This window comes from Spea bombifrons, chromosome 1, assembly GCF_027358695.1.
Source record: "Spea bombifrons isolate aSpeBom1 chromosome 1, aSpeBom1.2.pri, whole genome shotgun sequence".
Lineage (NCBI taxonomy): Eukaryota > Metazoa > Chordata > Amphibia > Anura > Pelobatidae > Spea > Spea bombifrons.
Window position 1 is genome coordinate 79,407,551 of NC_071087.1, and position 14,300 is coordinate 79,421,850.

Here is a 14,300-nt window from a genome sequence, read left to right on the forward strand (position 1 = left end):
GAACAACACACCGCCTAGGAATGTTAGACAAAAATAAGATTTTGCCCAAAAATACATTGCACCGCCTATATGTTCCATTTATTCCATGAAAATGCCCCACATGATTATACGTTAGTGTAACATTCTGTTTCAGATATGTGTTACTTTGCATAACATTCTGTGTCCATGAGTGTTGAGTTGCTAGAACAAAGTCTACCATGTAAGTATGTGTATGTGTGTGTGTGTGCTGGACCAGTCACCTTCAGAGTGTCTTTAAGTAATATTATGCACGGCAAGCTAATAAGAGACCATGATATCACTCCAAATAGCTAAAACTGGTTGGCCATTCAGGTGACTAATCTCTAGCTGTTATGTGATATAGATGGAACAATAAATATTGCCTTTTACATAAAATGAGGAGCGAAAGTAGTACAATTTCTATTAAGGGAAATATTTTGTATTACGAATGGTCTGCTAGATTACAAACTCGTTTGAGCAGGGCTCTCCTTAGTTAAATTGTTATGTTATGCACTAATTGTTATGCCCTGCAGAATATGATGCTGATATCTAAAACAATGATAATAATGCAAATAACTTGGGGGGGGTGATGGGAAAATCGGTGAACTCTCTAATGACTGGATTAGGTCTTACTTATGAGAAACACCAATTGGGCTTACAGAATGCATGTCAGGCATGGTAAATGTTTGAATAGAATATTTAGCATGGAGGGACAATATCACGCTAGAGGCCCAATAAAATAGTTCCCCAAACCATGTGGCTAACACCAAATGCATAATGGGCATACTACTGTGTAGTCTAATGGACACTGGCCAAAATGTACCGCATAAAAGGATAGTAAATGCTACCTAAAGCCCTTATTACTGTAGATACTGCTGTCTATATGATGAGTATGAGGAAGAAGTAGCCCAAAATCCCTAAATTAGAGCAGCACAGGGGACAATCAGACATCCCCGATATACTGTTCTTATTTTAAGTGCGTAAACACGATTGCATACGTTTAATTAGTATACTGAAATGCCATGTGTGGTATCTGTGAAAAACCGACAGATATTCTTTATATAGAATTACCCCAACCCAAGAGCCAGGACTACCCACATGGGCTATAGAGGGGGGCATCATTTTGGTTACAAAATGTATTTGTTACGGTTTTGAATACAGTCCTTGCCTCAAGACATCTTTAGATGATTACTATTCTTCTTTCCCGCACTTTCCAAACAAACACCTAGATACTTTGTCGCAAACACCGGACCGCTTTACCCTCGCAGTGTGGGATGCTAGGCGGTTGCTGTTGGACATTATATTATATATATTTATGTATATACAGTATGGATGAGCTCCAGATAAACCTGCAGCAGTCTAACCTAATTGTGAGCGTTTAATCCCTCAAAATTAACCAGCGCATACATACACCCAGTGCCGGGTTCCAGCAGGGTCACGCCAGGCTCATGACCCAATTCCTTTTAAGGACAGGTTTCCACGTCCTGAAATACCGTGCTTGACCTCAGGTGAATAGGGCACCACTGGCTCCACACACCTTATTGGATAGGGCATCATATTGGGTGACAGCTCACCGTGAGCCTAGCATAAACCTACTCACCATTGCCATTATTATTTTAGAATGATTATTATTATTACTACTACTACTGCTTCTATTGCATGCACCCCTTTCTTATTTTCTTCTTTAAAAAGTAGCTTGTAGCATGCCGGCGTCATGGTGTTTTTATAGCAGCAAGTGATAATAATAATTCTTCAGGAAAAACCAACATTAACCCCTTTAACGCTTGGCAGCTGAACACCAAAGTAAATGACAATGAATTGTATGTTTATTACTATGCTTTCTAACACCGTGAAATGATTTAAACACAACGGATGTGCATCAGTAAGCGCGTCCACTCAGTCCCACGGATGCTACTGCAGGTTGTATGCCCGTCAATTGATGCAGCCCCGCACTGACAGAGAAATTCTGGCTCCTCCAATGGGAAGTGAGCCAGGAAATGTTTGGACCCGCCCCTTTGTCGGAACACATAAAGCGCCGGGGAAGCCTGAGAGAGACTGTGAGATCGGCAGAGGCACCGGGTACCCTGTTTGTATTGGGAGCACTGGAAGGAAACGTCGGGAAACCCTTTGGATTACTCTCTTCACATTTTCAGCATTTCAAGGACGATATGACACTAGAGGATATTGCCGCTTGTGCCAGCCAAGACACGTAAGTAGTGCATTTAGCATCTGTATCATCCGTTTCATTGTCTTGTTTTAAGTACGCATTCAGAATCGCCATAATTATTTCTATATACTGTACATATGCACAATACATAAATATATAGCCTATATTTATTAAACATTGCACTATTCGTTATAAATATATATTTTTTTAACCTTTAGTCACAGTTTTTTCTCACACGTAGGGCGTTCATCTTATTCATTTAGTTATTGGCTATGTCCTATTCACTCCCCCTCCCCCACCGCACCTGCTGTCTGTCTGGATATCATGTCTGTCTGTATCCTTGTGTCATCACTGACCTGCTGTCCCTTGTCCATAGGATGCTGCCCCCGAAGGCTGCTGTCGAGGAAGTTTTGGTTGCTGCTCAGAGAAAGGGCTCCTTGACTGTTGGGGTGTATGAGTCTGCCAAGCTCATGAATGTGTAAGTTCGATGGGCTATAGATGGGAGTGAGATTCTAATAGCATCTTTAAGCAAGTTGAATTCTTGAGCAATTTAAATTATCCTCGCTCTTACCCCTCGAGTATTGATCTCTACGTCTTACATATACATCTTTTTTTCCCCTACAGAGATCCTGACGGGGTTGTCCTCTGTCTACTTGCTGCAGATCCAGAACACGAAGATGACATCGCTTTGAAGATCCACTTTACTTTGATTCAAGCTTTCTGCTGTGACAACGAAATTAACATTGTGCGACTCTCTGGCCTGCAGCGCCTGGCTGAGATTATTGGGGGTCAAACAGAGCCAAGCTCAGAACCCAGAGACATGCATTGCATCCTAGTTTCGGTAGGCGTCCATATTACATTTATTTTATCAGTATGCCAAAATATGTTGCCCTTCCCTTATGTTAAAACACACCCTTTATTTTATTCTAGTTTATGTACCCCATTGGGTATAGTACTGCCCTTACCACCTCTATTCGAAAGCTATTTCACGCATCCACAGTCAACTCCCTAGTCCCTTTGTGCACGTAATTGCTAGAGCAATGCTGATGATTGTCTACTGTTTTCATTTACTGCATATTCTAATTGCTTTTATTTTCATCTCCCTCATCTAGAATCCGAATACAGATTCCTGGAAATGCTCAAGTTTGGATGAAGTTTCCAACTACTGTGTTGAAAGCAGATGTCGAAATCAGTGGGTTCCCTTCATATCGCTAATGGATCGATGAAACATCTTGAAATAGTATGGAAATAAATTGAATGATGTTCCGTATCATTGGTCGTGTGGTGACAGTGGCAATCCAAAAGGGAATATCTGTTTTCTGCGTGGATTACATTAAATTGTGTTCCATTTTCAGTGTTATGGAGACAAAAAAGCCAGGTGGATGGCATGACAAACTGCTTTCGCACTCAGAAAAATTAAACCCGGAACCGTTTATAACATTCTAAAATGAAGGAGCAGCTGGATCTGCAGCTAATTTAGAATATTTTGTTAAGTGTGTTGGACAAGATCAATGGGTCCGGTCAATAAACTGGCTGTATATATGTGTGGAGGTTAAAAGGGCTAATGACTTGGACAAATCAATGAGGGAAATTTCTGTTGCCTGCAGTGGTGCCTTGATTTTTGGACATGACCCCACCATCAACCGATCTTTCATCTTAATTCTCTACCTCTTGTTTGGCTCATTCAATCTGACCCAGAATCCTTTCATCAAGGCCATATTTCTGATTGGGCACCTTCTATTCTTATTTATTAAAAGCCCAAAGCAGTGTTCCAGCTTTTGGTACCTCTGTGGTCACAGGATATCTCTTCATTGTCATACGAGAATTCCCCATTAAAACCTAAATGTCAAGCAAATATATATTTATATGTGACGTGTTTTCAGATATTAGTTTTGTAATAAATTATTTTGGAACTTACGATTTTCTCTATCGTGGTGTGTTTGCTACCTCATGATTTTATTTATAACCACATATGCTTCTTTTACACTGTACGAGGGTTAAAAAAAGAAGTTACAGACCCAAATCTGGTAATAACAAAAAAAGGATGTCAAACATTTTAACTTAAATGGAGACGAATACCACACTGATATTACCAGCAACATGCGTAATGGCTCCATCCTCCAATCATATGTTTATAGCTCTGCCACCATCCTTATTGATCTCTTGTAAGAGTTGCTCTATAAACGGCAGACACTGACATTGTGCCTGTTCATTCACACTGACAGCCTGATAATGTTGATATACCCAAATTATTGACTTTGCTGTATTTCTACTACTTCACAAGGACACCACTACATTTGTATTATACGCATTACAGCTGGATGGCTATTTAGGTAATCTGGTGTTCTGAACAGGTTCTAAACTTCTTGAAAACAAAATGAATGTCTACATGGCTCAGAACACCCCCCGTCTACATATACCGGGTATTGTACGTAGTCACATCATTACTTATCGGGCAACTTGCACAGGACCCAAGGCCACATACGCAGCTCCAGTAGCTACTATGATTTGCTTCCTTCCTGCATTAAATCGCCTGCTAACACTGGCAGGTTATCAATAGCAGACCACCATCTCATGTCACAGGTGGCCTGCTAAAAATGCTCCCTCATTTCTATGTCTCGGGTAACTCAGGCACAGAAATCCAGCAAACATATGCTTGGTAGCCTTCACAGAAGCCAGTTTTGCTGAATGTCATAGGTGGCCTGTTCGAAACTCCATGTCAACTACATATCTCCATTTGCTCACAATTCAGGTCACAAACATGTCTCTGATAACTGGTGCAGAATTCAACTTCGCTACACATCTATGATGACCTGCTAAGTGTAGCATATGATATATACACACACACATTATATATACACACACAGTTTCACAGGGATGCTGTGCATAGTACACCTTTGGTACCCTATGCATCTTCTCAATTAACTGCTAAGCTCTCCAACAACATAGTGTGTGTACATATCCAAAATAGTTTGTTCAGAAGACCAGCCTCCTCTTCATACCTTAGTAACTTGATGATTGCACCACCTCCCTGAGGAGACCTTAAAGCACCAGCTTCTAAACCTACATATATATAACTAGTAAAATCCTAAGCGCACCAGCTGCCCTACAGACCTCAGGTGACCTACTCAGAGCAAAAGCTTCTCTCTGGTAAACCACAGTTAAAACTGGCATATATAGGGTATAGGGTGGAATCACAGTAAGAAAGAGATGGAAGAAGGGGATGACCCAAAGGGATAATGTTACGCTAGCAGAGATTGGTGGGGAATCCAGAGGAAGGACAAAGGAGAGGAAATGGGGAGACCGTGTCAAGAAATGGGACAGATGAAATGGGTGAAAAAATTGGTGAGGCATGATAAAAATACTGCTGTGACATGACATAAAGTATAGAGGCTTGTGCTGCTGGCAAGTGACCACCACTGAATGACTTTGAAGAGCAACAGCTCAATAGACATGCATCATGCACCTCTGTGCTATGCATCTGAATATCCGATAACACTACTTCTCCGACAGTATGCTAACCAGCGCAGAATTGCAATATTTACACATCTTGCAATCCACTTACACCGAGGGAACCATTGGATGATTGTGTCCCAGAGGTATCCTCCCCTGCACTGAATGATAGAAATTCTTAAAACAGCTCCTGTGTAGAATTTTATCTTTCGCTCCTATATTTAGATGCTTTCCCTGCTAAATGAATCCGCTAACGTAAGAAAACAGATGTACATCCTACTATTCATTAGGTTCCATTGTGCCGTCTTAAGCATTCTCTTTAGTGTTTTGACATCTTTCAAACAGATCTGTGGAAGTTGGTTTTCTCTTAGTATTTCCCTATAGTCTAGTGACATTGATGAAATCCACGAGACTGGAAAACAGTAATCAATGCCTGACAAGTGGTCCAGTGATTGCTCACACTCTCTGACTGGCACGTATTGTATAATAAATGAAGCAGATAACTCCATCAGAACAGTATGTAAAGTCTGATATTTTCCTGAGTCATGTGTTCTATCAGGTTATTACATAACAGTAACATAATAAAAAGACTTTGTCATCTTTTTATGCGTCTTGATCTTTTTAATTCATCTTCACCCCCCTCGTTTGGGGTACTACCATACACTAATTGGCTCTGGGGGAATTATTAGGACTCTCAGAGTCCATTTCATCACATACACTTCAATATATTCATCAGTTAGGTGCAGAGGGCCTTTTATGGGTGTCCATAAAAGGACCATTATGGGGTCAACCCTTTGGGTAGGAAGAACTTGAAGGTGAAGGTATTGAGCATTGTTTGCCTCCAATCAATGCATTCTACACATCAGGTGTAGCGCTTGTCAGGGCACAACAATAAATGTGAAATCTAGCTCAGCATTCTTGACATACTTATCAAGGCGGAGGCAACATATGGAATGTTTTAATACGATAATAACAGTTATGACAACTCAAGGAATGAAAACTTCTCCAGTGAGAGGTAACACCCTCTGGTAAAGCGTGTGCCGCTTCCACTTATAACAATAGTCAGCAGGTGCACAAACCCTGCCACGTTTTGGAATCTGAAAGGAACTTATATTACAAATATATACACACTATTTATATATGTATATATTCCTTTAATATAGGCTCACTTCAGGCGGATATAGATTCTGTCATGTGTTAGCACATGCCAACAACGTTAACTGCTTGAATGCACTTTTTACTTATAGAGAACCATTGCCAATCAACGATAACATATAATTGGGTCTGAACGAACAGAATGATACAGTTTTGTACATATTAGGCATTAGGAAACTCTCATTAGCACTTAAGGTTAAATACACAGTTGTGAAACATAAGACAATAGAATGGCCCAGAAACAGGATGGCCAGACATGTATGTGTACCTTATTTGCCCTTGTCTGATGAAAGAGAGATCACGTATGGGTCTCATTTAAAATAAAACGGGGAAAAAAAACAGGACACCTTTCTATAGGACGATAGTATTAAATCAGGAACCATGTTCATGCTAGCACAAGGCATGTGTTCCGGAATCACAATGACCAATGTATTAACTGCTGTAGCTGAAGGTGCAGACAGCTGTAACCAGGGTCCTCAACGAGGTTTATAACTGTTCTCAGCATAATGGGCTGCTTTTAACCCCTTAAGGACAATGGGCGGTCCCAAAACCCATTGAAAACAATGCATTTTGAGCCCGTACATGTACGGGCTTTGTCATTAAGGCGTTAATTCAAAATTTAAGTCATCAATAGAATGTAACCCATGAACATTTTAGTAACCAATGAAATACGATTTGCAGATTAGATAGATTCATAGATTTTAAGTATTACAATTCTTTAAGAAACAGTAACTTTTGGTAAACCCCCTGCCTTGCGGTATGAAAGTATTAGTGTATATAAATATAATTTTATTATACTGGATATACTAGTGGCAGCCCATGTATCATCATAACTCTCTACTGAGAAGACAATTTACAAATTATAGCACTGGAAGCAAAATAACACAGGGAAACAGAACACTGTAATTACATACAAATATGTGGGTATCAGGTCTCATTTTCTCCCAGCCAGACATAAATTCAAAAAAATTGACATTAGCAGCTTCTCAAGTGTACTGAATGTATTTTATTGTCATTTTAGTGAACATAACAATACCACAAAATATTTCATTACTGTGCAAAAAAGTTTTGGCACACTGGAAAACATACAAATAAAAAGTTAAACTCCCAGATTAGTATGTATGGTACACACCGTACGAGTTATCAGAACATGTATGAGCACAGCAATAAAGCAGAGAATACCAAGTGAGGAATCTATTTTACAATTTATCCATGGTGTGAGATTATATATATATATTATATATATATATATATTATACACACACATTGTCACAGCTCCTATACAAAGTCTACACCAATATTTTCCAATGGAGGTTACTAGAAGAAATGAAATCATAGATAAGCTCGAGATCAACAGAGCTTTAAAGCAATGGCAGGAATAAAGATCATGTTTCTTTTGTGTAATATTAACACACAGACAGGTTAATATACTGGACGTCATTGAGTTGAAATGTGTGAATGGTTCTCTGGTATAAAATGGTCAAGAGTACTAAAGACTCCTTCTGGACAGTTGTTTGTCTTTGCTTTTTACTCTGCAGCCCAAGGACTCAGCAAATTTCTGCTCTGCTTATACATAAGCAGTAAGGCCTTCAAAACTGCAACAGATCAAGATGAGCTCATTGTTGCACTATTTATCTCCTCCATATAAAATGTTAATACGCTCACCTTTTTTGTAAAGACATAAAAAAAACCCAAAAAGGCACAGCCAAGCAGTTTACTGGTCACATAACACACGGTTGGGATGAAAGCCACTACACTTCAGCTGCTCTTTTCTTAACCTAATGCATGGTTTAAACAGTTCCAGTCAGGTACATGGACTTCGCATCTCATGAGTCCATTCAGCAAGTCATCTAGGATGGTGTTCACAATGGGGTACAAAGCCATTCTATGCTTCACACAAATGCACATTACCACAAAGTTGCCTGCACCTTGCTGTTGGTACTCAACAACCATCGACCATCAGATAAGTCCCCAGTATAATGTTAAATTAGGGTGGGTGAAGCACTAGTAGTAGAAAATACAAACTTGATTAAAGATATAGCAAAGCCAAACTTTTTCATTTTCTTTTCTTCAAATTTGCTAACCTCAGGTACTGATCCTTCAGGGTAAGACTTTTTTGTCTTAAATATTAAGATCGTAATACTAGCTGTATGAAAGGGCCTACATTTAGAAGTTCCGGACTCCATTTATCCTCTGTGCCCTATACTTTTTAGCAATTTTCACTAGACTTTGCTACCTAAGCTGGCGTTCTTTTATCCAAAGAACATATTATTGCTAATGAGTGTTCTCTTCACACACTCAGTGCTACTTGGCTATCTTAAACAGGCGAATGGACCCATTTAAAAACAGTAAAAATAAAATATTGCCATACAGTCGTGCTGTGACTTTTTTGTACAGAAGTAAATTTGCTTAGACTTTGAAAATTCCCAAATGGTGGCTCAACATTCCTGAGTATTGAATACAGATCATAACTTCATCTTGCTCATTAAAATAATGCCGCTGGAGAGATTTATAATTCATGTTTCAAAAAGAATAAAAAACAAACTGGGAGACAATGTCTGAATAATGTTTACACAAGTGCATTTTAAAAAGGTACTAAAACAAAAAATATACATGGATTCTGATAATATTAAAATGTATACATATACACAATATCATTATAAATGCGTGTGTATGTGTATATATATATATATATATATATATATATATATATATATATATATATATATATAAATATAATGTGTGTGTGTATGTATTTCAAAAGATTGGGGTCGCTTAGTTGTTTTCATGGAAAACAAGGACATTTCTAGCTGTATAACAATTGCAAAAGAGGTTTTCTTATGATTTATTAGCCTTTGAAACTTAAACTTGGATTGGCTAACACAATGCGTCATTGGAACACAGGAGTGATGGTTGCTGATAAAGGGCCCCTGTAGGGGTATGCAGATATAACATTAAAATCAGAGGTTTCCAGCTACAATAGTCATTTACAACATTAAATACAGCTGCACTATATTTCTGATCCATTTGATGTTATTTCAATTGATTAAAGCTGATTTTCTTTCGCAAACAAGGACATTTCTAAGTGACCCCAAACTTTTGACCAGAAGAGTACATACAAATTAAACTGATAAAGCTTGTAATTGTAAAATATGCGTCATTTTGAACACACAGAAGAACTAATGAAGACAACTATGATCTAACGGAGGACCAATAAAGTTCTAGACAAGCAAACTTGAAAACCTCATGCAATAAACAACAATTTTCCTCAAATTCAAATTGTACCCATTGGTCTCATGGTAGTCAGTACATTGATTTTACAAATCACAATTAACAAACACAGGGGCACAAACAACAGCACATTCGTCTTTTAAGGTACACACGCAAGTGGTCATCAAGTAGAAGTCTGCGGAGTCGACATGGCTCACTATGTACCATGCAAAAACTCACGTGATCCTCAGATATAAACAAGGTATGACATTTATACACATATCCAAGAAAATGTTCTAACAATCTGCCAAGAGCTACAGGATCTACTTTGTATAGCTTATTCTGGTTCAAGAATGAGGCTTTCTTCCACATCAATCCTTCAAGAAAGGAAACCAGCCCTATGTGATGGTGGGCAAGTACGGGTTGTTCACTGGATTAATATAGTTGACATTTGAAATAGTTTGCCAGGTGACTTGTACAACACTGGCTTTTATGGGAAACAGCAAGAACATAAAATCAAGACATAGCTTTTGGTGTCATTTGTTCTGTACGTTAAATAAAGGGGTTACCTGTTCTAAGAGTTACTCAATGAAATGTGAACAGATAATGTACTATGTAACGACTTTCTTACAATGTGTAGCACACATTATATCAGCATGCCTCATTGTCGCTGAATCTCTCCAACATTTCTGTATTGTTTAGACACAGGCACGCCAAGAAGATGACCCTGCTAATGAACAGGAATGAGTAAAAAGATTTGCTACATGTATAAAACAAGAACAAGAAACTGCTGGCTCATCCAGGTTTGTTTTTTTAGTTGTTTTTTTTTACATACAGCTGTATACAGCAGTGCTGCCTCAATAAACATACAGTAAAATCCTCTCGGAACGCCATACTGGCACTAAACTTTCCTCTGTCATGGAAACACAGACGACAAAACAAAAAATAAGCCTAACGCTACAGTCCTATCGTATGCCAACTTTACAGGCTGCCATTGAAACCTCCCCTAATAACTGAAATCTAAGTGTCTCTCCTATGTGCAAAGCTTCTTACTTGGTTTTGCACTTTGCAAGACATTTTGTGATCTTAAGTTATCTGAACTTTACTAATAAATTGGATTTGATCTGAACGTTGGCACCAGACATCTTGAGCTATTCAAGGAACTGCCGGAGTGAGGTTATAGGATGGAGCATGGTTTTTTGTCTTTAAAAGGGTTCTCCGAAGTAGGGACTCCAACCAGCAGCGGGTCGTTCTTGGCATGCTGCTCGCAGTAGTTCATAAGGTCTGCTGCTGCTTTCGAGACCTAAAGTAAAAAAAAAAAACACGAGCATTAGGTTTTCATGAGAACTTATCATTTTGAAAATGGTAGCCATTTGTGTCATGATGACTTCAGGATTAGTAACCCTGAAGAAATGGTCGCTATATTTAAAGTTACCCACAAGCATGATCTGACGATATTCTAATTACGTTAAAGGCACTGTTCCACCTACACTGTTTAAGGTAACACTTCTGTAGCTAAATGCAGCACCAGAAACATCATTCCTATTATTGATAAATGCACATTTAAAATTCAAAATTTATATTATTCATAATCTTTTCTAGGATGCTTACTAGTCATGTGACACAAATCTCGCATTGATAGGGCGTTTCCAAGGTTTCTGCGTTGCTTTTATTCCACTGTCTTAGTAGAACACCTTTAACATGAATACGTTATAACTCCAGAAACAAAAAAGTGCTCTTTTCAAACATTATTAAGCAATATTAAAAACGAGAGGTTACCCATAGATAACAAACCCATAAATTTATTTTCCAATTAAACAAAATCTAGAAGCCCACATGCGAATATATAAGGGAACCAACCATGATTTGCAGAAATGTTTTCTATCCACAGCCCAAAAAATTCAAAATAAAATGAGGCACTCATGATAGCTATTATCATTATGTTCCATGGGTTAATCAAGGTGGTTCTAATGCATGCTCTCATCAAATTATTTAACAATATTCAATATCAGGAAGTTGAAATTACCAACGCTCATTCCATATACATTGGTGGCAAAAAATGGTTGTGATTTCACTTTCGATAATCTAGTAAGGAAATATTAAATATGTTGAACAGGTTTTTTTTTTATTTGATGTAAAAATTGACGTCATGCCAGTACATCATTTGTAATACCTTAATTCGTTCTATCCCGGCTTCAATGCGTAGCTGCTCCACCAGCTTCCGAGCCTGAGCTATGTTATTACTGGTTGACATTATCTGCCATCAGTTCATCACCCAATGTACTAGGAAAATCTTGGAAAAACCTGAAAAGGAGGTTCAATAAATAATAAATTTTAAAAAAAAACGATGCAGATCTTTACATTCACAAACGCACAGTAAATGTGTCTCTTATTGGGTAAAAGTGACACGGAAGAGAGAATGTAACTAAAAGGGAGAACTTTTAAGAGATAACTAGTTTTGTAAGTACTTTGTTCCTAAAATACAAGTGCAAAGCACTTCACTTGCTTGGTGAAGTTGGGGGGGAACCAAGGCAGTTTTCACACCGTGGCCCTGCATGCACAAATGAACAAGTACTACTCCTATTTGACTGGAAGGTATCAGGGATCAACACATAAGTAAGAGATACAAGGCCCGGAAATGCCTTATTAGATAGGAACTTCCCAGAGTAGGCTACCAACAGCTTCACTTGGAGACACTTTAGTTTATTCATATGTCTAATGTTAAATTAAACACAAAAGATATTCAATTCTGTTTGGACACCATGGTTATTTCGTAATTTCAATAAAACCTATTTCCGTGCATAACATGCCTAACTCTGTAGCCAGCCTTACTTTGTCATCCCCCGGTTGCAGCCTCTAGTTGGGTGGTTGGATAGATGAAAGGTTCCCCTTGTGACCAGCCTACTGAGCAGCGGGACGCCGGGGAATTGGTCCCCCTCTACCCGGTTTTGTAGCAGGGAGACCTGCTGCCCTATACATCTGGCCTGGATACGTCACTGCTGGCTTCCCACCAAAGCGTAGACACTTCGGTCTTAAGTTTTTGCCTTTAAAAAGTAAGCCAAGATAAATCTCAGTACTGATTTTTTTCTCTCTCACTTAAAGAAGAGGTCAATCATGATGCACTGCTGGGTCACTGGGACCCCTTTCCCACTGAAACATAAACGGTATTACGTTTCATACATGCTACAGATCAGATTTCATACATTGCTACATATCAGATTTCACATGTTGCTTATTGCACATGCTTTTGCACGCTTAAGTTAACTATTCTAAAGCCTACACTAGTCATGGTTTGATCACATTAATTTGTGCTTCATCCGGCACTGGTAAGTCTGTCTTACTCACCATTCTAGCTTGCTATTTCATTTAATGGGCTAATCTTTATGTAATTTGCTCACTGAACATTACTTGCAATGGGGTTTTATTTCTACAAACGCCAGTCTTTACTTTGGTTACTGTTACTTTGTTACTCTGAGTATGCAATATGTACTGTAAATTACATAGTCACGCATGTACAATTGTCACTTCGGTTTGAAGATACTGACTATTCTACATGTTAATGATTGGGATGACATTTCCTCTTCATAAAAAAACAAAAACTAAAGTTTTTTTTTTTATAAAAAAAAAGGGCTTGAGATGCTGCAGCAGGGATACACATTGTAAAATAGCAAAAGCAATTTAAAAAAACAAAACAAAAACTAAATCATTTGTGACATACTCGATATTAAAGCTAAATTGCTTTCATTATTTTGTGTATTTAAAACAAATTATATCAGAACCAAAATCAAATGATGAGAAACTAATGATACCCCCAAGAGAAAAAAACTACCCTAGCCTCATTTTATTTACTGAAATACTTGATTTTGTTTTCCTATAAAATATAAATTAAAATATTACTGTCTCTGATGGAAAAGCCATAGGGGACCGATTTCTAATGAAACTATAACAATGTAGATATACACTATTTAAATGTATTACACCCACCATGCCTCCTGGGAGACATTAAAACACATTGGTTACTGTCCTAGAGCAGGGGTGTCCAACCTGCGGCCCTCCAGCTGCTGCAGGACTACATCTCCCATACTCCTCAGCCAGCCCCTTAGCTGAAAGAGCATTATGGGAGATGTAGTCCTGCAACAGCTGGAGGGCCACAGGTTGGACACCCCTATCCTAGAGGATGCAGTGTGTCGTACAGAGGGTCTGCACTAAAGATTATTGTATATTATATTCATTTCAGAAGAGACATGCCTTGACCTCCCTGTTTAATTGTGCTCATGTCAATATGATATTTGGTGCATGGGTAGGTGTGGGGTGGCGT

General features: G+C 38.5%; 2 protein-coding genes across 4 annotated transcripts in view; one reads left to right on the forward strand and one right to left on the reverse strand.

Moving 5' to 3' along the window:
• Positions 1 to 2,089: 2,089 nt before the first annotated feature.
• On the forward strand, positions 2,090 to 4,081 carry GADD45B (growth arrest and DNA damage inducible beta). Its single transcript, XM_053465130.1, has 4 exons — positions 2,090 to 2,206; positions 2,541 to 2,642; positions 2,789 to 3,005; positions 3,277 to 4,081. The coding sequence occupies exons 1-4, from the start codon at positions 2,166 to 2,168 to the stop codon at positions 3,388 to 3,390; spliced, it is 474 nt and encodes a 157-aa protein (XP_053321105.1). The 5' UTR covers positions 2,090 to 2,165; the 3' UTR covers positions 3,391 to 4,081.
• Positions 4,082 to 10,797: 6,716 nt separating this feature from the next.
• Positions 10,798 to 14,300, reverse strand: part of GNG7 (G protein subunit gamma 7) — a 28,533-nt gene continuing 25,030 nt past the window's right edge. For all 3 annotated transcript variants that reach the window (XM_053465159.1, XM_053465150.1, XM_053465141.1), the window contains exons 2-3: positions 12,156 to 12,286; positions 10,798 to 11,285 (exon numbers count right to left, since the gene is read on the reverse strand). In XM_053465159.1, coding sequence (XP_053321134.1) covers positions 11,160 to 11,285; positions 12,156 to 12,236 — 207 coding nt within the window. In that variant the 5' untranslated portion in view covers positions 12,237 to 12,286 and the 3' untranslated portion in view covers positions 10,798 to 11,159. The remainder of the gene's footprint in view (positions 11,286 to 12,155; positions 12,287 to 14,300) is intronic.

Bases quoted from the DNA above. Each gene is read 5' to 3' on its own strand.
- GADD45B (XM_053465130.1), top strand. From the start codon at position 2,166: ATGACACTAGAGGATATTGCCGCTTGTGCCAGCCAAGACAC. The intron at 2,207-2,540 runs GTAAGTAGTGCA...CCTTGTCCATAG, and splicing joins GCTTGTGCCAGCCAAGACAC to GATGCTGCCCCCGAAGGCTG. The intron at 3,006-3,276 runs GTAGGCGTCCAT...TCCCTCATCTAG, and splicing joins TGCATTGCATCCTAGTTTCG to AATCCGAATACAGATTCCTG.